Consider the following 24,264-nt stretch of genomic DNA (forward strand, 5'->3'; position numbering starts at 1 on the left):
AGCACATGTGGTCAGGTGAAAACATGTAGAGTTGGTTCTCCGTCTATCATGTGGATCCCCAGGGTTGAACTCAGGTGTCAGGGTTGACAATGAGTCTGGGCCCAGTTGAGTGTTCGTATGGAGAAGATATTGTTGACAGAATTTAAATGTAATGAAAATGGGGAAAATTATAAAATAATGTCATTTCACCATATTGTGGTTCTCTTGCTCATTTTTATATGATAGTTATAAATGCAAATGAAAATATTGTTTGAAATATTTGGGTGACTTTAAGAAGTGATTGTTTTTCTTATTGTAATAGCTTTTGCTTATTTAAATCCTGCTCTGTGACAGGTGCTATAATTTACAGCTATCGTAATCATATGAATAGTCCTTAAAGTAGGTATTGTTATCGTGGGCTTAGAGCCAGGAACTTGAGCTGTTACAGACTTGAAGATTATATCATAAGTTTTGGGAAAAATCTTTGCAGTTATAAAGTATGTGCTTGAAGTAATTGTTGGCAATGCTGTGTTCCACAGTTTGGTTCAGCTATTAAAAGTGGTTCTTTTAACAGGCTCTCCTGGGAATGAAACATTACTAACCCATTCTTAAAGCATGCTGTGGGACGTGCTAACATGAACAGTCAGCCATCACCTTTTCAGCATCATTTAGGATCTTTTGTTCAGATTTCCACCATCTTTATATTCTTCCCAGTATGTATTAACTGGTGATGGTTTAGCTACCACAGAGTCTGCTAAATTCAGATTTTAACATTTATGGATAAATTAGGCTTTTTCCTTTGTTATTGTTTATTTAAAATTGGATTTGTAGCATTTTGATAGTTTAATTGAAGATGCTTGTGGCTGCTTAATTTATCTTTGTTGTTTTTTTGGGGGGGACTTTTAATATCACAAAGAATTTTTGCTTTTTCATTGTTTTGTTTGAGATTTATTTTCTAAGTAGGCATATGTCATATGTGAACAAGCTGATTATATATAATAAATAAATGATTTCTGTTAATATTCAGAAAGGGAGCAAATAGATACCTAACTGTGAAGAAGAAAGATGGATCAGAAACAGCTCATGCAATGATGACCTGTAATTTGACTCATAATACAAAACATGCTGTTAGGAGCCTAATTCAGAGATTTCCTGTCACCAATAAAGAGCGTACTGAACTTCTGCCTAAAACAGAAAGAGGAAATGTGTTTGCAGTTGAAGCTGGTATGTATTTTCTGGGGAGTGTCCTTATTTACCCTATTATTTGATGATTATTTTTTTTCCACCTCAAATTTATTTTTTAGAACTAATATGGTGCAGGTTTTTTTTCAGTTTTAATAAATGTATTAGAGATGATTAAGAATTATGAAAATTTTGGAATAAAGTATTAAGGCATATCATGCAATTGAACCAACATTTTTAAAGATTGTAGTAATAGCTACTGTTCATTGAATAATTACCATGCACTTGGTGGTATCCTCACTCCTTATAACTTCACAGTAGCAACCTTTAAGTGGTAAGACTGAACGATGGTGAAGCTGGAGCTCAGAAGGGTGAAGTGATTCCTTTATGGTTCTCAGCTGGCCAGTAACACTGCTGAGATTTCACACTGAAGGCTGGGACTTTTCTCTATCACTGCCTTGATGTGTTAACGAGTAAGATTTTAAACTGAGGCTTTAGCTTCTGCTAAGGGCTGGGGAAGAATCTTCAGTATGTTAAATTATTCAAAAACAGTTGGTATATAGATTATAAAGTGAAGTCATAATTTTATTTGGAAAAATAGTTTTCAAGGTGAGAAAATTATCTAACTGCCTAGGGTAGACTTTGCATACTTACTGTTTCCTAAGGAGTAGGTCTATAGCTCATAGAACACACGTGATCCCAGATATCAAAGAACTTGTTTTATTTATTTTTAAAGGTTTGATTGTTTTGCCGTGCTGTGGGACTCATGCTGTGGGGCAAGCACACTACCATTAAGTTATAACCCGAACCCTAAAGAAAGTATCTTAAGCGTGGATACACAGAAATAGTTTGAGCTATTTGCAGAGTACATTCTTTATTACACTGTTTATAAAACCTTGGATTTACAATTATTATTCTGTGGATCATTTAATTGTATATATATCATTTTAAACATGTGGACTATTTTCCTTTTTTGTAATGTTACATTATCTATAACAGATTTTATAATGTACATTATTTCCTGCTTAAAATTTTAATTTTCTTTGACATTCAGAAACTTATGATAAGCCTCAAAATAATTTATGTGATTAAGATTATGTTTTATTTTAGTGATTATGTAATAATTTTTATTGGCTTTTAATTGTTTTGCATTGGAAACATTTTTGAAAAAGACTTAATGTGTAATTGATGCCAAACTTGTAGCCTATAAAATGACACATACAGGAGGTCAGTACTTGAGGCACTTGGTAGAGAAGAAACATCCAAAAGAAGCGTATGAAGTTATGTAGCTTCATTGTCAATTTGTCCTTTCTGTGTAGATTATAAACTTTCTGTTTATTTGTTTGTTTTTGAAGAAAACCGAGAAATGAGCAAGACAAGTGGACGACTCAACAATGGCATACCTCAAGTCCCTGTGAAAAGGGGAGAGTCGGAATTTGACTCATTCCGGCAGTCTTTACCAGTTTTTGAGAAACAAGAAGAAATTGTTAAAATAATAAAGGAAAATAAAGTAGTTTTGATTGTAGGAGAAACTGGGTCCGGAAAGACCACACAGGTTTGTCTTTTCTTTGTTGTTTATAGAAGAAAATATAATTTATTCCATTTAATAGTTTTCTGTCCAATTTATACTGTGTGTTTAACAACAAACCTGATTATTCTATTAATAGTTATTTCATGCACAAATTGTTAGTACATACTGAGAATCTATAGGAAGGAAATCTTTCAAATTACTACTATTTATTTATTTATTTAAGTTAATTAATTATTATTATTATTTTTTTGGAGACAGGGTCTGTGTAGCCTGGCTGTCCTTGGAGCTCACTATCTAGAATAGGCTGGCCTTGAACTCAAAGAGATCTGTCTCTACCTCCCTAGCGCTGGGATTAAAGAGTGTGTGCTACCACACCCTGCCTTCTTATTTTTTTTTTTTTTTTTTTTTTTTTTTTTTTTTTTGGTTTTTCGAGACAGGGTTTCTCTGTGTAGCTTTGCGCCTTTCCTGGAACTCGCTTTGGAGACCAGGCTGGCCTCGAACTCACAGAGATCCGCCTGGCTCTGCCTCCCGAGTGCTGGGATTAAAGGCGTGCGCCACCACCGCCCGACTTGCCTTCTTATTTTTAAACTAGTGCATTTAGTCTTGGAAGGAGAGGGCCTAGGTCTGGAGTTCAAATTCCTGTTATTTTATCTATTAGATGTGAAGACTTCATCTGGCTTTGTAAACATTGTGAACCTGTTTTCATTTATAAAATGGGACTGATAATTGGTTCATTTTAGGGTGAGGTTTAGAGTAATGTCTACAAAATACCACATAATACTAACTAGCACCTAGTGGTAAGATTTACTTTAATGCTAAGATTCTTGATGTTTCTGTTCTGTGAACCACAAAGCTAGACAGAATTTAAAGAAGTCCATTAACCAGTTTCTGGAACTAAGATATTTTTTGAACATTTCCCCTTATTTATGTCCATAATGTAAATGAAATGGAGACTATTTTGTAGAAAGTGAAAGAATTTTTTTTCATTATTTTGTATGAGAATTTCATGCATGCATATAATGCATTTTCATCAAATATATCCTTTCCTCCCCTTCAATTTCTCCCCTGTCCCTTGCCATGATTTCTTCCCAACTTCATGTACTCTTAAAAAACCCACTCAGTTTACTTAGTATGCCTCTCAGGGGATGCATCCCTGAGGAAAACTGACTTTCCCTTCACCAATAGCCATCAGTTGCTGATAGTTCCTCAGCGAGTAGTAGAACTTCATGAGCCCTTCTCTTATCCATGCTGGGATTTTGACTGGCTTGATCTTGCGCAGATCCTGTGCAAACAGTCACAGCTACTGTGAGTTCACGTGTACAGTGGCACTGACATGTTTAGCAAATACTGTTTTGCTCCAGACATCTACTGCCTGTAGCTCTTACTGTCTTTCTGTTCTGTTTATGATTCCTGAGCCTAGAGGGAAGAGGTGTACTATTGCTGTCCCATTTAGAGCTGAACACTCCATAGTCTCTTATTCCCTGCACATTGGCCAGTTGTAGGTCTCTATTAGTCACCCTCTACTGTGTAAAGAAACTTCTCTGATGAGGGTTTAGAGATGTACTGATCCATGAGTATAAAGATAAGCATGCGGAATATATCTATTTAACAGAATAGTACTATTCTGTATTATTTGCCAGGATCTGTGACCTAGCCAGCTTCAGAGTTTTGACCTAGTTAACAGTACTAGGTATAAATTCTGTCTTGTGAAGCAGGCTTTAAATCTAGTCAAAAATTGATGGTTTACTCCCGTATATTCATGTCACTGTTGTTCAAGTGGGCATATCTTGAAAGGCCATTAGCTATTATAGCTCACAAGGCTCACATCTGGTTAAGACTGTTAATTATTTTTCTTCCCTAGTAGTATGCATAGTGCCTTCAGCACTCTGTAAGCTAGTCAGTAGGGAGGATGCTTCCAGGTTAGTACCAACTTGATTTTTGATGCCCTGTGACTCAAGTATGTGCTGTCTTCAGCAGCAGGCTCCTGCCAAGTTCTGGAGGGAAACCAAGAACAGTGACAATAATGTGTAATGCTTGGGTGGGTCTATGGGACCCCACTGATCAATAACTCAAAAAGATGTAACCCTACTGGTCTTTTTGTTTGTGTCTGGGAGAAGCGTTGTCTCTGTTATAGGGCGACTCCATTTAAACTCCTTTTATGTAATGTGTATGTAATTTAAGAAGCTTATAATAGTAGGTTTCCATGTGGCATTTTTAGAGGTCTTTAGTTATTTCTTTCCACACTTTCCTCTGCCTTTCCCTCTGCTTTCCTACACCAGTTGAGCTCTTCCTGTTCCTTTATTCCCCTTCCCCTGTATTCTGCCTCCTGTCCCTTGAATTACCCTCCCTCATTGCCCGTAGTCCCCTCCCCTCTGTTGCTGTTCCAATTTAAACACACTTTAGCCAGCATACATGTATGAGAGAACATTTACAGCATTTTTCTTTCTGGGTTTGGGTTATCTCAGTATCATTATGTACCACATGATTGCAGTGCTCACAGAGACCAGAAGAAGCTCTCAGATCCCCTGGGACTGGAGTTGCAGACAGTTGTGAGCTGCCATATGGGTGCTGGGAATTGAATGAACCCAGGTTCTTTGGAAGAACAATAAGTGCTCTTAACTACTGAGCCATCTCCTAGCCCCAATAAGACTTCTTATTTTAAATATTTATGACCCTTCTGAATTTTATTATGGGGAAGTATTTGTAATTCTAGGATTGTTTTCTTGATGATCACAGTGGAACCTTGTCATTTCATTGTCTTTATAGGATAATTTGAGGGATAATTAACATTACGGTAGTGATTGTTACCATCAAGGATTACATTTCTGAGTATAGTCTGGTCATTTTTGATTTTCAGAAGTATTTGAAGATCTTCTTTGCCTTGAATATTTCTTGTTAGATTTGATTTAAAATATTTAGTTTTAGTTCTCCTTGTAAACATAATCTCTTAAAATCATACTTTCTCATTGATTGTTGGCAGTTATATGAAGCTTACTGATTTGAAGACTATTTGATGTCTTGGCATGTTATGGGACTTTGACATTTGATTTGTTTTGATATTTCTGGGTATGCAAAGTGAATGCTGTCTTATAATGTTTGAACATTTTTGTTTTAGATTCCTCAGTTCCTATTAGATGATTGCTTTAAAAATGGCATCCCCTGCCGGATATTTTGTACTCAACCAAGACGATTAGCTGCTATCGCTGTGGCTGAAAGAGTTGCTGCAGAGAGAAGGGAAAGAATTGGTCAAACAATTGGTTATCAGATCCGATTAGAAAGCAGGTAAAGTCAGTCTTCTTACCATTTACCATGCTTAAAGCTGGCTAAATATATCCCTTTGACTAAAAATAGAGGAGTAAATGATCATGGTCAGTGGAAGGGAGAAAGTCTCAAGGGTCCCAGCCCAGACAAAAGCACAGGCAGTGAATGACTGTGGAGAGAGAGAGAATTAAGTGGTCAGCTCTGAAAGCAGAACACATGAACAACAAAACTGGACTTAGCAGGTTGTATTGAGCTATTTGTGCACATATGTGTAACAATAATAAAGAAAAGGTGTCATTTGAGAATGGAGGGAACATTGGAGGGACTGGTGGAAGGAGGAAAGACTGGGGGAAGTGATTGAATTATTTTATTTAAAAATATAAAAAATTAACTAAATCACAAACAAAAAATTAAGTGATAATTTTGCTACCAGTAAGTATATTCAGATATTGATATCATATTTAAACTTAGTAAGGTTTTGAACAGCTGAGCCATAGGTATAAATCCTGTTACAGTGTTATGATCAAGTACAAGCTGTTTCACTCTGCTGAGACTTTGTTTTATAAAATGAGCTACTACACTATCTAAAGTCTAGAACATTGATCTACTGAGTTTAGATAGCAGCTCAGAAATGAGAGTGACTCAGTGTTACAGTGTACAATTGAGTGTCCCGTATCCAGAATGCTTGGGATCATGTGTATCAGGTTTCAGAATTTTTTGGATTTTGGATAGCCATGTAAACTTCACCGGTTGAGCATATGGAATGTTCTGAAATCTGAAGTTAGACACTTGAGAGTTGAATTTCCAGACCAAGGATGCTTAGCTGCTGTAATACTAGTAATACCTTCTCGACAGGTGTTAGTGTCTCTTGGTTTGTAGCAGTGACTGAGAAAGCTTTTTTCACTTGTAGTGTTAACTTTTTAAACGAACTAAAATTTTTAAAGGTTTTTTTTTTTTTTTACTTAAGTTCTTTAACAAAGTATATAACTTACTTAATTAGAAGCTATTATTGATGAATTTGTGATTGTCATGCCTTATGTATATTTTATATAACTTTTCTAACAAGCCACATATAATAGTACATTAATTATATTCATAATAATATACACATTATATTGGTATTATTTGCTAAAGTATGGTGAACATTTAAAGTAATTGTATTTTAATTATGTGTAAAAGATTTGTAATTGTATACTTTATTTTGATTTTTAAAAAGGGTTTCTCCAAAGACACTTCTGACATTTTGCACTAATGGAGTATTGCTTCGTACATTGATGGCAGGCGATAGCACATTGTCAACAGTGACCCATGTCATTGTGGTAAGACTGTTGCTGAGTTTGCCAAGTATTACTGAGACAGCTTAATATTTAATTACATAATAATATTTTTAGAATAGGGTAAGATGAAAATGTACTGTCTTTAGTAGATTCTGATCAAGGTAATTTGGTGGTATAATTATTAGAATATATCTTATATTTCATAAAGGTGCTGTTATCCTTTTGTGTCAGGGGAGAAATAAACAAGTAGGAAGTTTTTTAAAAATGTGCTTTTCATCTATGAAAATGATGCATGTATTTAGAATTTTCTAGAAATGGTAAAAGCGTTTTTTAGTCACTATACTTAGTTTTCTAATTACTCCTTTAGTGCCACAGATTTCCTAATTGCAGCTATATACTTTGTAGTCATTTAGCATTGTGGTTAAGTTTCTAAATTAGTTAGCTACTTGTAAAGTAAGAGCTACCCTTTTATTAAAGTATTCTAAGCTTTTTTCTAGTTTTTATCAGAAAAAAAATAGATTTAAGTTGTTTTAGCTTTTAATAAGCATCTTTTAGAAACCTTGCCTAACCAAAGTCACTTGCTCCCTAGTGCTAACAGGTTCACATACATGCGTTTTGGTTTGTTTTTGCCTTCATTTGAGAAGGATCTTGCTGTATTGCTTAGGATGGCCTTCAACTTGCCACCTTCTTACTTCAGCCTCCAGAGTAGCTGAGATTACAAGGGTATACTACCGTGTATATATACATTAATTTTGTTTATATTAAGATTGCATTTAGCACAACAATTAGGGTGTTTGGCCATCCCATCACCAGAGTAGGTCAGTTCGGGCTGTCTCTCAACCACTGCCAGCAGTCTGTTGTGTGGGTATCTTTGTGGATTTCTGTGGGCCTCTCTAGCACTTTGCTTCTTCCTATTCTCATGTGGTCTTTATGCAGGATTGTTTGGCTCGGCCTGGGAGGAGGGGACTAGACCTACCTGGACTGAGTCTACCAGGTTGACCTCAGTCTGTGGGGAAGGCTTTGCCCTGGAGGAGATGGGAATGGGGGGGGGGGGGGTTGGGGGGGAAGGTGAGGGGGACGGGAGGGGGGAGAACAAGGGAATCCGTGGCTGATATGTAGAACTGAATTGTATTGCAAAATAAATTAATAAAAAAAAATGAAATAAAAAAAAAAAAAGATTGCATTTAATAGACTGAGATAATTTAGAATTTTTATAGTTTTTGTCGTTTTACATTCTGTATGAAAAAGGACAATACTTTGTCATCTACAATAAATTGTTAATGTATGATGATTTCTGAACTGTACATATGACAAATGTTCTGTGGTATTGATTGACCTTTCCTTATTTAATTTGAGCAGTGTTTTTCTTTTAAAGACCGAGTCATCCAGTGTTTTACCTGATCCATGGTTTCATTTCTGTTTCTATTCATTGTAGGATGAAGTGCATGAAAGGGATCGATTCAGTGATTTTTTACTTACAAAGTTAAGAGATTTGTTGCAAAAACACCCAACTTTGAAACTAATCCTTTCTAGTGCTGCCTTGGATGTGAATCTCTTCATAAGATATTTTGGAAGTTGTCCAGTAATATATAGTAAGACTATCAATTATCTTCTATAATTTCTTTGAAGTAAAACTTTGAAGTGTGATTATGTTTTATTGGGGACTATGGGGGTCCAGCCCCTCGATAGTCCTCTCCCAGGGTCCAGGAAGAATCTACAACCAGCTGATAATTAATCTTTGATGAAAAGAAATGAATCTATGTACACGAAACTCCTTAGTCCATATACTTTATTATTCTGTGTCAGTTACAAGCTTATATTCTGTTCTCATATTTAGCTCATTTTTAGCCTGACTTCTCTCTACACTTGTCTGCGGTCCCCTCTAGGTTCTATCTTAATTTCTTCATCTAGTTCTGCCCCTTCTAGGTTCTCATCCATCTTGTTCCTTCCCATATCATCTTTTCTCCCATCTCCTTCTCTCTCCTCATCTCGTTCTTCCTCAATTTGTTCTTCCCCATCTAGCACTTACTCATCTGGCTCTTCCTCATCTTCCATCTCATTCCTCCAGTACTCTCTTCTAGCCCTTCAATCTAGTTCTTTCCCTTCTCAGTTTGTTCCTTGCAAGTTCTTATCCGTCTAGTTCTTCCATTCTCTTTTCTCTTCTCTGCTCTCTCTGTGCCCTGGAAGTCCTGGTATATAAAGCCAGGCTTCCAGGGTCAAATGGAGGGGTGATAAGAATCACATTGAGAGGCAATAACCGTTAATTATCATTTGCAACCCAAAGGGAAGTGACCAATGGGGAAATGAATTAACTAAAGGCTGAATTCAGGTAATATCTAAGAAGAGGGCTCTTATGTGCTCAACTATAATCTTAAACGTGATTGGTAGAAAATGTTAAGACTCTATAAGTTGCTAGGTCAATGGGAGAAAATAAAACTGTCTTCTTTTTTCCTGTGGCTCCTATCTGTCCAAGCTATCTGCGGTTTTACTGCAGGGTGGGGGAAAGTGTGCTCAGTCGCTAGGCAACCTGTGTACAGCTGGATGCCTTTGGTGATAGTTAAAGTGAGATCTGGAACCTAGAGGTAAGATTTGGGAAAGGAGGAAGTAAAGCTTAATTGGCACATCCGCCAGGCCTTCTCAGACAGGTAGCCTGGATGGTTAAGTCTGTTAGAGAATACAGAGGTATCTCTGATAAAGTACTCTCCTCCATCTGGAGATGGACCTGGCCGGATGCTGCTAATGATGATAATTACAGGGAGGCTTGAACTGGGGTTCTGGCTGAGCATAGCTGTCAGCGCAGAAGGTTATCCAAATATTCCTAGAAGTGGTTAGATAATGAGTTAGAGGTCTATAAAGTTAGTAAGGCTGTAAGAAAGGAGGGTCCAAGCTAAATTGTGTAAAGCTATTACTGAACATCCACCTGATCTAGGTGGTGTCTCCTTGTGGAATTTGTCTTAAATCAGGAGACTTGTATGTGGACTGTTATTACTGCTAGTCCTTGAAAGTGGCCAAGGGAGATATCTGATTCCAGAGAAAGCCTTTCCTGAAACAGTTCTCCAAATACCTGTAATGTGTTTGTCCAGAGAGTGATCAGTCCACACTGTTAGCCCTTCTTAGGGAAAAGTCAATTGGGAAAACTATGAAGGCACACATGATTTTCATAACAGAATACAGCTGATCTATACCAAGCCAAGTAACACCAAAAACTCCTTGGGATTTGGCTTCCTCTGGAGGAATTCCCTGATTCCTCCAGGTAGTGACTTTGCCATAACCAGCTGAGTTCTTATTATATATTCTTGCGGCCTGCAGCAATGTTTTATTTATTTATTTACTTATTTAAATGGACATTGGGAGATACTCTGAAGTAGAGGATATTTGTTTATTTTTCCCATGAGACAGGCTTCTCTGTCTCTACTTTGACCTCTTTTGCATCTGTAGCTCTCTGATGCTGTGAAGAAAATCCAATTATCTAACCTTAAAAAGAAATGAGCTGCTTTTTGTCCTGTGTTTCTCTTGAAACACTGTTCTGTAGCTTCTGCACTTTGTTGTCTGATCCCTGGGTTAGTTATCTGTACTGTCATGTTTATCCACTTGTTGACCCTAGGCTCGAGGCAGTCAAACTCTGGACTTATTCTTGATTGATGAGGTGAATTCTCATGTTGGTACTTCAGGTTTCCTTTCACTGTACACATTGCTGCTTGAGCTGTACCTCTTATTACCTTCACTTTTTGGCTTGTCAATGTCGGGGCCAGCTACCCCCTTACATTGTCTTTAACCCTGAGACTGTGGCAGTTTGAATTTAGGTTCCCTGACTTGTTGAGTACTTTTGGTCTTAGGATCCCATGTATGTAAGTTTTAAACAATAGATTTTTCTCTTAGTATGACCTTCCACCTCTAAGCTTGGGGACCTCTGTCCACTCTTGACCTGTCCTGCTTAAGAAATCAGTTGTCTCAACAATACCTACAGCTGAGAGTTCTCCAGATAGACACTGTAGCCTCTTTTCTCCTGGCTACCTAGTTTACCTTCTGGATGATGCTTCTACTTCCCTTTCATGTGCTGGAGAACTATACATCCTTTTTGCTTATTTTCTGTTTTGTTTCCCTGCACTTTTCAGCCACACTATGACTCCCTTTATATGTTTCCCAAGCTCTTCCTCATTTGATTTTCTTATCTTGGTACTTCTTCTCCACTGGGTCACAGGAAGGCATCTTCTAGTCTGCTATCATATACTGAGGTTCTCCCCATCATTATTTTATTAATAGATTCACTGTATAAGTTTTTCTAAAGGATGATTGATTTACATTTTTGAAATGTTAGGAGCTGTTTACTTAGCATTTTTAGTTGAAATTACATTTTATTTCTGCGCGCGCGCGCGCGCGCGTGTGTGTGTGTGTGTGTGTGTGTGTGTGTGTGTGTGTGTAATTCTCAGATCTCAGTTTGTTTGGGATCATTGCTTCTTGAGTCTTGTTCTACATTATAATGTTTTCTCTCTGGGCTTCTCTTCATGTGCATGTACTGAGAAGTTGGTATTTTTTTTACCTTTGTTGTCTAATTTCTTTCCTTTCTGTTTCTGTTCACTCTTCTTTCCTTCTCTCTTCCTCCCCTTTTTTGCAACTCTAGTAGCTATTGTAGATGTACATTACTGTGCCTGGAAGCTTTTTTTTCTTAAATGCTTATTCCTACTTTCTGTTGTATACTGATGATTGTTCTCCAGAGTTTTTAATGTAGAGATTTTATAGGTACATCACTTCTAATATGTCCTAAACTGAATACTTAATCTATAAATTATGTTTTTCTTTTTGTCTTGTGTATCTTGGGTGATATCTACAGTCACTTAAGTCTCAAAATTGTACATTTACCTGATAATATTAATAATATTTCTGATGATTAGACACATAAAATTGATACCTGTGCTAATTGAAAGTTTGCTTGTCACCTTTGATAAGCATGACAGGAACCTCAACTCTCATTGGGCAGCATATTTCTCTTTAGCTTTCCTTGTTGCTCAGAAACATTCCTCTTGTTGGGCAAGCCAGATAGCCAGGTATTATAGTGGATTTAAAATATTTTCATAACAAATTATGATTTTTCTTTATTTTACTTTAAGTTTCAATAACCCATCTAGGCTTTTTGTTTTGTTTTTTAATCTTTACTCTCACTATTCTTATTTAACCTATTTTCCTCTATTCCTGAACTATTTTACATGTTACTGCCTGGTCTGGTTTTACTGTTCTATCTTTAAAAATCCATTCTCCATATTGTTTCCAGGGTGGTCCTTTCTGAAGTCAAATTCTGATGATGCTGACTACTGTTTTAAGTCGTGAATGACCTTTATTTCAAGACAAAGACCCTTAATATGACTTAATTTGTTTCTCTCTTTAATTTCTCTTGCCTCTCCTCTTCTACTTTCCTTTTAGTTTCTGGAAAACAGCCTCATTCTGGTTCTGCCACAGTGACTTTGTGCATGTTCTGTTTTCTTCACATACTATGTACTCTCTGTGGAGTGCAGTCATTTTATGTCCTTGTTCTCTGGTGTCTTAGTAAAAATCTTTTCTTGATGTAGTCACTTCCCTGTGGTACACTGCCATGATATCCCATACTTCTTTCTTTTTTTAATCATTTATTTCACTTTATTGTATGTGCACTGGTATAAAGGTGACAGATCTCCTGGAACTGGAGCCATAGACAGCTGTGAGCTGTCACATGGGTGCTGGGAATTGAACCCAGGCCCTCCGGAAGAGCAGCCACTGCTCTTAACCTCTGAGCCATCTCTCCAGCTACCCCATACTTTTTTCTTGTAGGACTTTCTCATTGGACTTTGCACAACTTCCTGTTTCTTTTTCATATTACTGGTCTCTCCTGCTTCATGTGCCTCATGGAAGAAGGAAGTAGCACTGTTTGTATTTACCATGTAGTATTCCTGGTCCCTAATGTGATGCCAGGCATGTGACAAGTAGGTAGTAAACACTAGGAGGAAAGCATGCGCACTTGTCTAGAATATGATGTCAGGTGTCCACTCTAGTCAGATGTCTGTAGAGCAGAGTTACAGCTAATGGGAAGGGTCAGGAGAGTCACTGGAGCTTTGGAACAGCCTTTGCATATTATGAGATGCTTCATTAAATGTGGGCATTCTTTGTTTTTGTGAATTATCTATAGAATGCAAACTTGGTATTTAAACATTTTTATTCTTTAGTACAGGGAAGACCATTTGAAGTAAAAGAAATGTTTCTGGAAGATATTTTAAGAACTACTGGATATACTAACAAAGAAATGTTAAAGTACAAAAAGGAAAAGCAACGTGGTAAGGTTTTTAGCAAAGAAATTACTGTTAAAAATTATTTCTTGTGATGCTGTCTGTAGTCTTAGCACACAGAAGAACAAGGACACTTGAAAACATTTTTCTCTTGCGTGTAACTAGATAAAATTATGTGATAATATTGTCCTAAATACTCTTTTAAAAGGAAGATTTATTTATTTTTACTAAATGTGCATGGGTGTTTTACATGCTTGTATGTCTGCACCATATGCATGCTGTGCCTGCAGAGGCCAGAAGAGATCATAGGATCCCCTGGAACAGGAGTTTTAAGTGACTATGAGCCACCCTGTGGGTCCTGAGAACAGAACCCAGGTCCTCTGGAAGGACAGCAGTGTTCTTAACTGCTGAGCTGTCTTTCTAGTCCCTGGGATATACTTGTGCATTCTGGTTTATACCCAGAAGTTCTAATCTGTGGAAAGGAATCAAAGTACATGCTGGAATGAGGAGGATGAGTGTGTCTGAATCTGGAGGCTTAGTCAGTATCTTAAGACAGCAGTGAGATATGTGCTGGCTTCCCACTCCTTACTTCATTAGGTGGAATTAAGAAGTTGATGGGAGGGAGTGGAAGGAGTGTCTTGATTGACGATAACAGGCTTATCTTCCTTGAAAATGTCGTTTTCCAATTTTTTATTTATTTTCGGAGATGTGATCTCACTGTTGAGCTCACTTTGGCCTGGAACTTGCTTAATCTTTTTCCTTTGCCTGTTGAATCCTAGGATTACAGCATGTTCTCTATTCCCAGCAAGATTTCCAAATCTGGTATTACTATAGGGGTTCATCTTCACTTCCATTTTATCAATATTTGCTTAAAGAAGTTCTTATAGTGGCATACTGTGTTTCAGTGTATGAATTAGAATTTATATCCCCCTTTCCTTTTTATAGTCTACTTGGTTATACTCTTTATTTTTTTGTTTACCATGCATGATCATGGGCACATAACTATTGATTCTCCACTTGAATATATGATTAGCGATTCCTATGTCACTGCAAAGTACCTCATTGCTTACATGTAAATTATGAAGCAAAAATGTTAAAACTTTTGAAATTTCTGAATTCCTGTATCTGAAACAATTGAGATGGTACAAATTTAATAAATAATTGTCTATGAAGTACCATATGAATATTACTCATTGATTTAAACAGTAGGTACATTATAGGGAAAGATGCTCTTCTTGACACTCTGGGTTAGAAGCAGCCTTCTTATCAATAGATGAACATTTTTATGTAGCTTGATATGTCTTTATGTTGCATATAACTTTATGAAAGACCCAGTTTATTTTTAAAAAGTGACTCCAAAGTAAAGCCAACTTTCAAGTGATAGGAAATTGAATTATGTTTTTGGGTTTGTTTCTTATTTTTTAAACAAAGGAGCACATTATCAAAAGGAAAGACCCTATCTGTTTTTTTTTCCCTTTGTAATTTAGAGGAGAAACAGCAGACCACACTTACTGAATGGTACTCAGCTCAAGAGAATACTTTCAAGCCTGAATCTCAGAGGCAGAGAGCTGTTGCAAGTGTGTCTGAAGAGTATGATTTATTAGATGATGGAGGTGATGCGGTCTTCAGTCAGCTGGTAAAATATGATATTTTACTATACTGGTTCATAGTGATATTTTGAGTAAAAATTTTGTAGGTTAAACAACTTTAATGAAGTAATAATACTTTTTTATTTTGTTAGTAGAGGGTAGTTTTCTTAGTTTATTTTACTCTACAACATATTTTCAGAATAATGTACCTCTTTTTTTAAAGAATTGGTCATTAAATATAGGGCCTTATAAGCGCTTTACTCCTGAGCTATACTCATGGTTCCAAACTTTGACTTTAGAAGAATAAAGGTTTGCTATTTTTATTTTATGTGCATGAATGTTTTGCCTGCATGTATGTGTGTGCACATCAGTGCAGATATATACCATCAGAACCCAGAAGAGGGAATGGGTCCTCTTGAACTGGAGTTACTGGTGATTACGAGCCACCATGTAAGTGCTCCTGGAAACCGAGTGTGGATCCTCTTCAGACGCAGCACAAAAGGCACTCTTAACTGCAGAGCCATCTCTCCAGCCTCAAATTTAGCTCTTTTTTTATTTTTTTTTTTCTTGCATGAGAAGATGTGGGGATGTTCACATTCTACACTAGTGTTTAAGTTCTGCTGTATCCAGAAGAATTATACCTGCATAATTTTAAAAGAGACTTCTGAAGGATGCTTTAAAATTGTTCAGTGTAGGGAAGATCCATTTGAGTTAGTGATCAGCATTTTGGCATTTTAGTTGTGAACCTAGCCTTTAATGGCTGAGCAATCTCTCCAGTCCATGATTAGCATTTTGACTGTGTAAACTAGTGGTTTTAAGAACTGAGTTGGACATTATATATAGGAAAAGCTTCTAAAGCCTGGTATAATCCGTCTCCCTGCCAGCAGAGCTTCTTTGTGGGGAGTTAGGATAGGAAAGGAATTCCAGACAGCCTATTGTCTGGAATATAGCACAGGGTGGCTTTGAAACTTGTATTCTTCTGCTTCAGTTTCTTGCGTTGCTGGGCTTATAGGTGAGAGCCTGCATGCCCGCAGAGTCTCCGATATACTGGATATTGAGCAGAGACTGGTATTAGTGTTGAGAAGGTCTAGGGTAATGCTTCCTCTGATGTAGCTGGAAAAGAAACCAGTGGTATATAGTACATCTACCATCAGAAACACAGTACATGTGGCTTGATCATGGGGCTAGTACCTTGTGGACAAGCTCACTTTCAGATAAAAGATTACTGTAATATCAAAATATAGTGTTATGAAAGATAATGTTTATAAGAAGAAATTAGAGACTTTTGCTATAATAGTATGTGTATGTTGTATGCTTTTTAGTTCTTGTGATGATTGTGGCCATTTTACTTTGTGGTAAGCAAATACTAAGGAATTAGATAATTTGTAATCTTTGCTTTTTTTCTAAAAAAAGACAGAAAAGGATGTGAATTGCCTTGAACCATGGTTAATCAAGGAAATGGATGCTTGCCTTTCTGACATATGGCTGCATAAAGATGTCGATGCTTTTGCTCAGGTCTTTCATCTTATTTTAACTGAAAATGTTAGTGGTAAGTTTATTTAAATTAATTTCTCTTGCCCTTATTTGTGATACAAATAGAGTCTAATTTAAAAAGTATGCATGACATGTTTGGTTTACTACCATTAATTTTATTTTAAAATGCTTTACATTGTTTCAAATTTGTTAATACCTCCAGAGTGATTTCCTAAGGTCCTCACAGATATGATAGTTACTTACAAAAATACTTTTATATATTTATGTTGTAAATCATCAATGTAATCATTTCTATATTTGTGTTGTATGCATTTATGTAATCTAGTCTTTGACTCTGTGGTGCAGGAAAAGAATTAGGGTCTCAAAGAGGTTTGTGATTAAAAAAAAATGGATGAAAAATGAGTAATAACTTTGAGATTCTTAGAGTCATCTAGAAAATGATGATTTTTTGTTACCTAAAAATTGTATAGGCTCAGGTTCTGATCTGCAAACTCTTATATACTTTATATCATGTGATAGGTCTTCACTAATGAGTTGTCCTGTTTTACTAGTTGACTTTCAGGGATATTGACAACCAGAAATGAACTTTATCATTCTATGGGTTTCTAGTCAACAGGTAGAATAGTCATAGAAAATCAGCACTGGGAAAGCTTTAGAAGTCCAATATTCTTATCGCCTTACCTAAACCCTTAGCATTGTTACTGTTGTAATTATTGACCATTTTGTTTTTTAACATTTTCTTCAGCTTCTGATGTTTCAAAGTGGCTTTTTTCTTTTTTTAAAAATATATTAATTCTTGGTTTTCCTGGCAGAAATTTTTCTCCCCACCCCCACCTCCACCATCTTCAAGTACGTGGGCCTCAATTCTAAGACTTTCATTTTATTTTTTTATTTACATTTACTCCTTAGATGGATCTCATCTGTTAATGGCTATGGTGGTTAGCTTTAATTGTTAATTTGACACACTTTCAAATCTCCTGGGAAGAGAATGATTGTCTACATTGGGTTGGTCTGTGGGAGGCTTGCCATAATTGATATGAGAAGACCCAGTCCACTTTGGCAGCACTATTCCCTGGGTTGGGGTGGAGGGTCCTGAACTGTATAAGAGTGGAGAATTCAAATTGAGAATAACCAAACAAGCAACATTATGTATTCATTTCTCTCTACTCTTTACTGGGTCTCTAAGTTCCTGCCTTAACTTCCTCAAACTGATGGACCATAGTCTAGAATTGTAAGCTGAATAAAAACCCTTTATCCCCTACATTCCTCTTTGTCAGTATATTTATCATAGCACCAGAAATGAAGGTAGAACAATGGCTTTAAGAATCCATTTGAAATGACCCCTAACTTTTTTTTTTTTTAAGGATTTATTTATTTATTATGGATACAGTGTTCTGTCTGCATGTACGCCTGTAGACCAGAAGAGGGCACCAGATCTCATTACAGATGGTTGTGAGCCACCATGTGGTTGCTGGAAATTGAACTCAGGACCTCTGGAAGAGCAAGCAGTGCTCTTAACCTCTGAGCCATCTCTCCAGCCCCGACCCCTAACTTTTTAAATTTATTTTTAAAATGATGTCCTGTGACTGTTTTAGTAATCCATCACTATTTCTTTTCTGGGTGCACTCTGTTTTCCCTAGAGGGGTCAGATTGATCTTTCCAAAAATCCCACCGGCCTGCTTTCCCCTTGCTTCTGATTATACTGTGAAGGAAAAAAGTCCTTTCCATGACTGGATCTTTAATGGTGGTGGTGGCTTTAAATGTGAAATATCCCTGTAGACCTGTGTATTTGAGCACTTGGTTCCTGCTGGTGGTGCTGTTTGGGAAGCTGTGGAAGCTTTGGGAGCTAGAACTTGTTGGAGAAAGTGGATGGTGGGTTGTTGGCCTTGAGGCTGTTAGAGCCCAGCCTGGCTGCTGTTGTGCTGTTTTCTCATCTGTAAAGTGTGAGCATGTGGTCTCCTGCCACCACACCTGGGAGCCACTGCTGCTGCCCCGTCCTCACCTCCAGGACAACTGTAAACTCAACAAACCATGAAGCAGAATAAACGTGTTCCCTTAGCTTGCTTCTTGTCAAGTACTGGATCAGAGAGAGAAAAGTAGCTGATCCAGCGCCTTCTGCTACCTTCCATCTTATTTTCCACCAGCCGCCTTTATCTTCACTGCTCTTTAGCCACTGAGTTGCTTTTCTTTTTAATATTTTATTGATTTTTTTTTCCTTTGAGACAGGGTTTCTCTGTGTAGTTTTGGTGCCTGTCCTGGATCTCACTCTGTAGACCAGACTGGCCTTGAACTCACAGAGATCACCTGGACCACCGCCCGGCTTTATTGCCTTTTATATAGGTGTATTTGTGTATGTATTATTGTGTATGTATGTATTTGGGTGCACACATGCCATGGGTTCTGTGTGAAGGTCAAGAACAACTTGCAGGAGTTAGTTCTTTCCTTCTTCCATGTGGGTTCTAGGGATGGCACTTAGTTCTCAGTTCCTAAGATATTTGGCTGGACCTGATTTCCTTTTGTGTGCTGATACATTCCTGTCTTTCAGCCTTTACTTGTGTTGATTCAGTTTTACCTGGAAGCCTGACTGCAGAATCTGATAGACATAAAGGCCTCTACCATCTCGGCCTCTGGTTAGTTATTGCCGCTCAGAGAGGCTTTTTCTGTCAAGAAAACTGTACCCTTTTCTTACTGTCTTGTTAATCTACTTTTTTTTTTTATTGACTTTGATCATTTGTCATTTACTGCTGTTGCTGCTGCTGTTGTTGTTCACTACCCATTTGACACTGGAATACGAACTTTGTGAGGGCAGAAACCCTCTCTACTCTTCACAGGGTTCATAATAAATGATCACATACTTACTCAATAATCCTACTTTTAGGCACTTTACCAGAGAGATGGTCAGTCATGTCTAATATGGAAGGTGACAGGAAACTTCTTGCCTCTTTCTTTTCCTTTCTCCTTTTTTCTTGTGGGTTTATTTGCTTGTTGGAGAGGATCTGGCTGTGTAAGCCAGCCTGGCCTTACACTCATGATCTTCTTGCCTCAGCCTCCTCAGTGCTGAAATTAAATATGGACACCACTGCTCCTTGCAGCATTCTTACTTGAGGGTATTTTACAACTGTCCGTTAATATGTTGAGTAAACGTACTTTTCTCACGTGTATACCTTCTGTCTTTCTTCTTCTGGTTTCATGAGAGATTTAGTGTGTGTTTATGCCTGACCGACTTTCTAGATTGTGAAGACAGGTTTTTCTTTTAAGCTTTTTATCATGACATGCTTATTTTATTTCAACCCCTTTTCTTTGTTGTTTGTTTTCTAACATGACACATCATCTAGTCCCTTAGTTCTCTGATTTGCACCACTTTTGAATATATTTTAGTTTATAAACCCTTTTAAGAGGTGTGATTGGGGCTGGGGAGATGGCTCAGTGGATAAAGAGGCTTGCTGTAAACCCTGAAGATGTGAGTTTGATCCTCAGAGTCCACATGGTAGAAGGAGAGAACTGATCCTCCTCCCATGTTATCCTCTGACCTTCACACAGATGCCATGTCATGTGTCCCCAGTAAATAAGAAATGTAAACAATGGAAATGCACCTGCTCTGCTTCTGAACTTAATTCCTTAGGATATACTAGGCCTTTTATCCTAAAAGTATCTATTCTTTTTAAAATTACTATTTTTACATGTATTAATTCAACCTATTGTTGGCATTTCACTTTGTCTACTGTACTGTCTTGTGATTCATACTGTTTCTGAAAATTCTAGTTCATTATTTAAATGTGGAAATTTATTACATTTACTTCTGTTTTGTATTTGCTGTTTTAAATTATTTTAAGTGTAAAAAATCCTTTTATTTCTCGAGGATTTCATCTTATAGGTAGATTTGTCCTGCAGTTTAAAAAACAATTTTAAAAAAGTTCTGTTCTTTATATTATGAGTATTCTTGGTATGTTAATTTAGTGACTCTGGGTCAACTATTGTGGTAACAGCATTTAGATTAATATTTGGGTTTGGTTATTAAGTTAAAATCCTATACATCTACTAGTGAACAGACTTCTTCATAAAATGATCTTTTAGGATTTCTTATTTATTGTAAATGTATTTGGCCTCTATTGATAGGCATTTTTTTTTTGGTTTTTCGAGACAGGGTTTCTCTGTGTAGCTTTGCGCCTTTCCTGGAACTCGCTTTGGAGACCAGGCTGGCCTTGAACTCACAGAGATCCGCCTGGCTCTGCCTCCCGAGTGCTGGGATTAAAGGTGTGCGCCACCACCGCCCGGCTTGATAGGCATTTTTAAAATTCATCATGTTTTTAAAATTTTTGAGAAGTAATATTTTGTTTTGAAAACAGACATTTTTTTCATGCTGTTTTCTAGTTTTTTTTCATTATTTCAGTATTTATTCTACATAATTTAATAATCTTGAAAATTTAGAGATTTAAAATCTGAGAAATACTGCTTTAAAATATTGATAAAGTGCTTTAAATCCTTAACTATGACTCTTGACTGTCTTCCTTGGTTCTCTGTTGATTTCTAGATTATTTTGATAATGGCCATCAAAGTGTATAGTGTTTTTCCTTTCTTCTTGAGTTTTTATTTCCTTGTGTTCAATATTATAGTGTCTTAAGCCATATGAAGAAAAATTTCAAGAACTTTGCTTGAAGTCTTTTTAAAAAAAATGTATCTTTTCTTTTTTTAGCATTTTAAAAATTTTAGAATTTTAAAAACATATGGGTTTTTTTTTTTTTTTAGAATTTATCTATTTTATGAGTGCTCTATCTGCATGTATACCTTTATGCCAGAAGAGAGCATCAGATCCTACTATAGATGGTTGTGAGCCACCATATGGTTTCTGGAAATTGAACTCAAGACCTCTGGAAAAGCAACCAGTGTTCTTAACCGCTGAGTCATTTCTCCAGCCCCTTGAAGTCTTAAAGCATTTATTGCTAGTTATTGATGAAAAATTAATTCTTAAATTCTTTATATATTTTGTTATTGAGTGAACATGGCAGCATGTAGATAAAAAAATCATTATTTAAGGGTTTTGCAAGACAATAGCTTTCTTTTTCTTAATTATAAAGTAAACATAAAAATAATTTCATCTTCTATCTCTGAAGATAGTCTTTATTATACCCTGTTTATGAAAGAGCATCTTGGGTTTCTTTGAAGGGGATAGTTAAAGATTGTATAATATTGCTGTCATTTAAAATGAAGGAACAAGTCTCAGGTTAATTATGTTAGTTAACTGAAACAATGAAGGCCTTTAATATTTGGACATTTAACATTTTATCTTTTTCTTCTTTTAGTTGATTACAGGCATAGTGAGACCAGTGCAACAGCTTTGATGGTGGCTGCGGGACGGGGTTTTACGAGCCAAGTGGAGCAGTTAATTAGTATGGGAGCCAATGTCCACAGTAAAGCATCAAACGGCTGGTAATTTTGAATTGTATCCATTCTTTGTATGTCATGACATATTTGCACATGCCTTTTAACAATTCTTACGGTTGTCCCTATTTTAAAATCTCTTGTATAATAATTACTGGTATATTTCTAATAAATAAATTAAATAAATAAATAAATAAATAAATAATTTTGGGTGACTAGTTATATAAATTTTAAAAATTTGTAATTTGAAAATTTGTAATTATATAATTATAAATTATTTCTTAGTCTGATATCTTTGAATTTTACAGGATGGCTTTAGACTGGGCTAAGCACTTTGGACAAACTGAAATTGTGGATCTTCTAGAATCTTACAGGTAGAACCTTACACTATTTAAAATGAATTCTGTCTTTAAAATAATCTTAGCCATGTAAATCATAGATTCTGTAACAGGTAAGCTACTTACAGTCTTTTTTTTTTTTTTTTTTTTGGTTTTTCGAGACAGGGTTTCTCTGTGTAGCTTTGCGCCTTTCCTGGAACTCGCTTTGGAGACCAGGCTGGCCTCGAACTCACAGAGATCCGCCTGGCTCTGCCTCCCGAGTGCTGGGATTAAAGGCGTGCGCCACCACCGCCCGGCTACTTACAGTCTTTTACCCAAAGATTTATTTTTGTAATTATAAAATAATTTTCTTCAAATTGTTAATAAGACATATTGTACCATATTTACTTTATTTAAAAATTTTGAAAAATTGGAAGGGAGATTTCCACTTAAACATGGTATGTAGAGAATGGGGAGATGGCTCAGTTAGTGATGTGCTTACTGGGCAAGAATAAGGACCTGACTTTGAGCCTAGAACCCTCATAAAAAAGCCACATATACTGAAGTTTTATTATGTTTGCTAGATTATTGAAGCTGTTAGTTAAATCTTACATTTTTAAACAAAAGATGTGTTCATCTGCTTGTTGACTTGAAACAGTAAACAATTTTAAACAAAACTGGAGATTCAAAACACTTCACTTAAAAACTTTCGTGAGTTTAGTATTTCCCCTATTGGAAACAATCTTGTTTGTTTGCTTTTTCCCCTTGGTGGGCCCTTCAGTAGAAACTGTGCTGAACTGAGGAAAATTGGACAGAATTGAACTTTCTAGAAGTCTCATTGATAATTTTTAATGATAGCTATTTTTTATTTTTTTATATAGAGACCAAAGAAGCAAATTATTTATGAGTAAATTATCCTGATTGTGACTTTTGAAAAACCACATAAGCAAATTGCTTTTTAAGTATAGAATTATATATAGAGGTATTATTATCATCATCATTATTTATAATATTGAACAATTAGGAATAACCTATTAAGAAAAATATAAATGATTTTTTTAAAATAAAATTTTATTGAAATATTGCATATACCATTTGATTCATATTCAGTAAATTATTTTAATGTTCACAGTCAATAGTAGAGTATTTTTTATCACATAAAAAAATGGTGCCCATCCGCATTTACTTCCTTTTCCACTTAACTACTCCAGTTCTTAGGCTAGCCACTAATTTATTTCCTCTTTCTATAACTTTGTCTGTTCTGGCAGTTTATGTAAATAGAGCCATATGATATGTAGTCTTTTGTAACTTCCGTTTCTCCTTTACTTATTTCAAAGTTTATGTGTCTTATTTTCAACCAATAGTCCCTTCTGTTGATATGCCACGGTTGATGCATTTGTCAGTTTATGAATATTTGGGTTATTTTCACTCTTGACTATTATGAATATGAACACAGATATTTAAATTGACAGTTAATGCAGATATCTAACTGTCTTTCTATCTGTCTATCTACCCATCCAACCATTTCTATCTTTCTTCCATCTGTACTTAGGAGTGGAATTGCATGTAGTATACACTGTGTTTATCCTTTGGAGAACTGCCACAGTGTTCCAAAATTGTTGTACTAGTCTATATTCATTCTAGGAATGTTCCACTATTTCTGCACCATCCCCATCACTTAACTGTCATTTTTCTTTAGCCTTCCTTTTGGTTGTGGAATAGTACTATTTTGGTTTTGATATGTGTTTCCTTAGTGACAGATAATGCTAAGCATTTTGATGTATTTGTAGGTCATTAGTGCATTTTTTTGATAAAGGGTCTTCTAATTATGATTTTTCTTATCAAATTTATCACTTATCAAATTTAACTTGAAAAAGATGCTTTTTCAAACCAACACATAAATTAACTATAGATTGTACATTAAGTGACACCTTCCTTAGGGCATATTGGAAATTCAGAGGAAATAATGGGAAACCTTTGTCTTTAAGTATTCTTCTGTTT

General features: G+C 36.2%; 1 protein-coding gene across 2 annotated transcripts in view; it reads left to right on the forward strand.

Annotated features, from left to right (window-relative positions):
- The window catches only part of Ythdc2 (YTH N6-methyladenosine RNA binding protein C2), a 59,993-nt gene that overhangs the window by 4,400 nt on the left and 31,329 nt on the right, over nt 1-24,264 (forward strand). For both annotated transcript variants that reach the window (XR_008219160.1, XM_052742127.1), the window contains exons 3-12: nt 1,007-1,203; nt 2,517-2,716; nt 5,808-5,974; nt 7,170-7,272; nt 8,666-8,822; nt 13,425-13,532; nt 14,972-15,120; nt 16,487-16,622; nt 21,868-21,994; nt 22,255-22,320. Coding sequence is in view for 1 of the 2 variants with exons in the window: in XM_052742127.1 (XP_052598087.1) it covers nt 1,007-1,203; nt 2,517-2,716; nt 5,808-5,974; nt 7,170-7,272; nt 8,666-8,822; nt 13,425-13,532; nt 14,972-15,120; nt 16,487-16,622; nt 21,868-21,994; nt 22,255-22,320 (1,410 nt within the window). In the remaining variant the exon portion in view is untranslated. The remainder of the gene's footprint in view (nt 1-1,006; nt 1,204-2,516; nt 2,717-5,807; nt 5,975-7,169; nt 7,273-8,665; nt 8,823-13,424; nt 13,533-14,971; nt 15,121-16,486; nt 16,623-21,867; nt 21,995-22,254; nt 22,321-24,264) is intronic.

The sequence above is a fragment of the Peromyscus californicus genome, unplaced genomic scaffold (assembly GCF_007827085.1).
Source record: "Peromyscus californicus insignis strain IS unplaced genomic scaffold, ASM782708v3 Scaffold_17__1_contigs__length_78620276, whole genome shotgun sequence".
Lineage (NCBI taxonomy): Eukaryota > Metazoa > Chordata > Mammalia > Rodentia > Cricetidae > Peromyscus > Peromyscus californicus.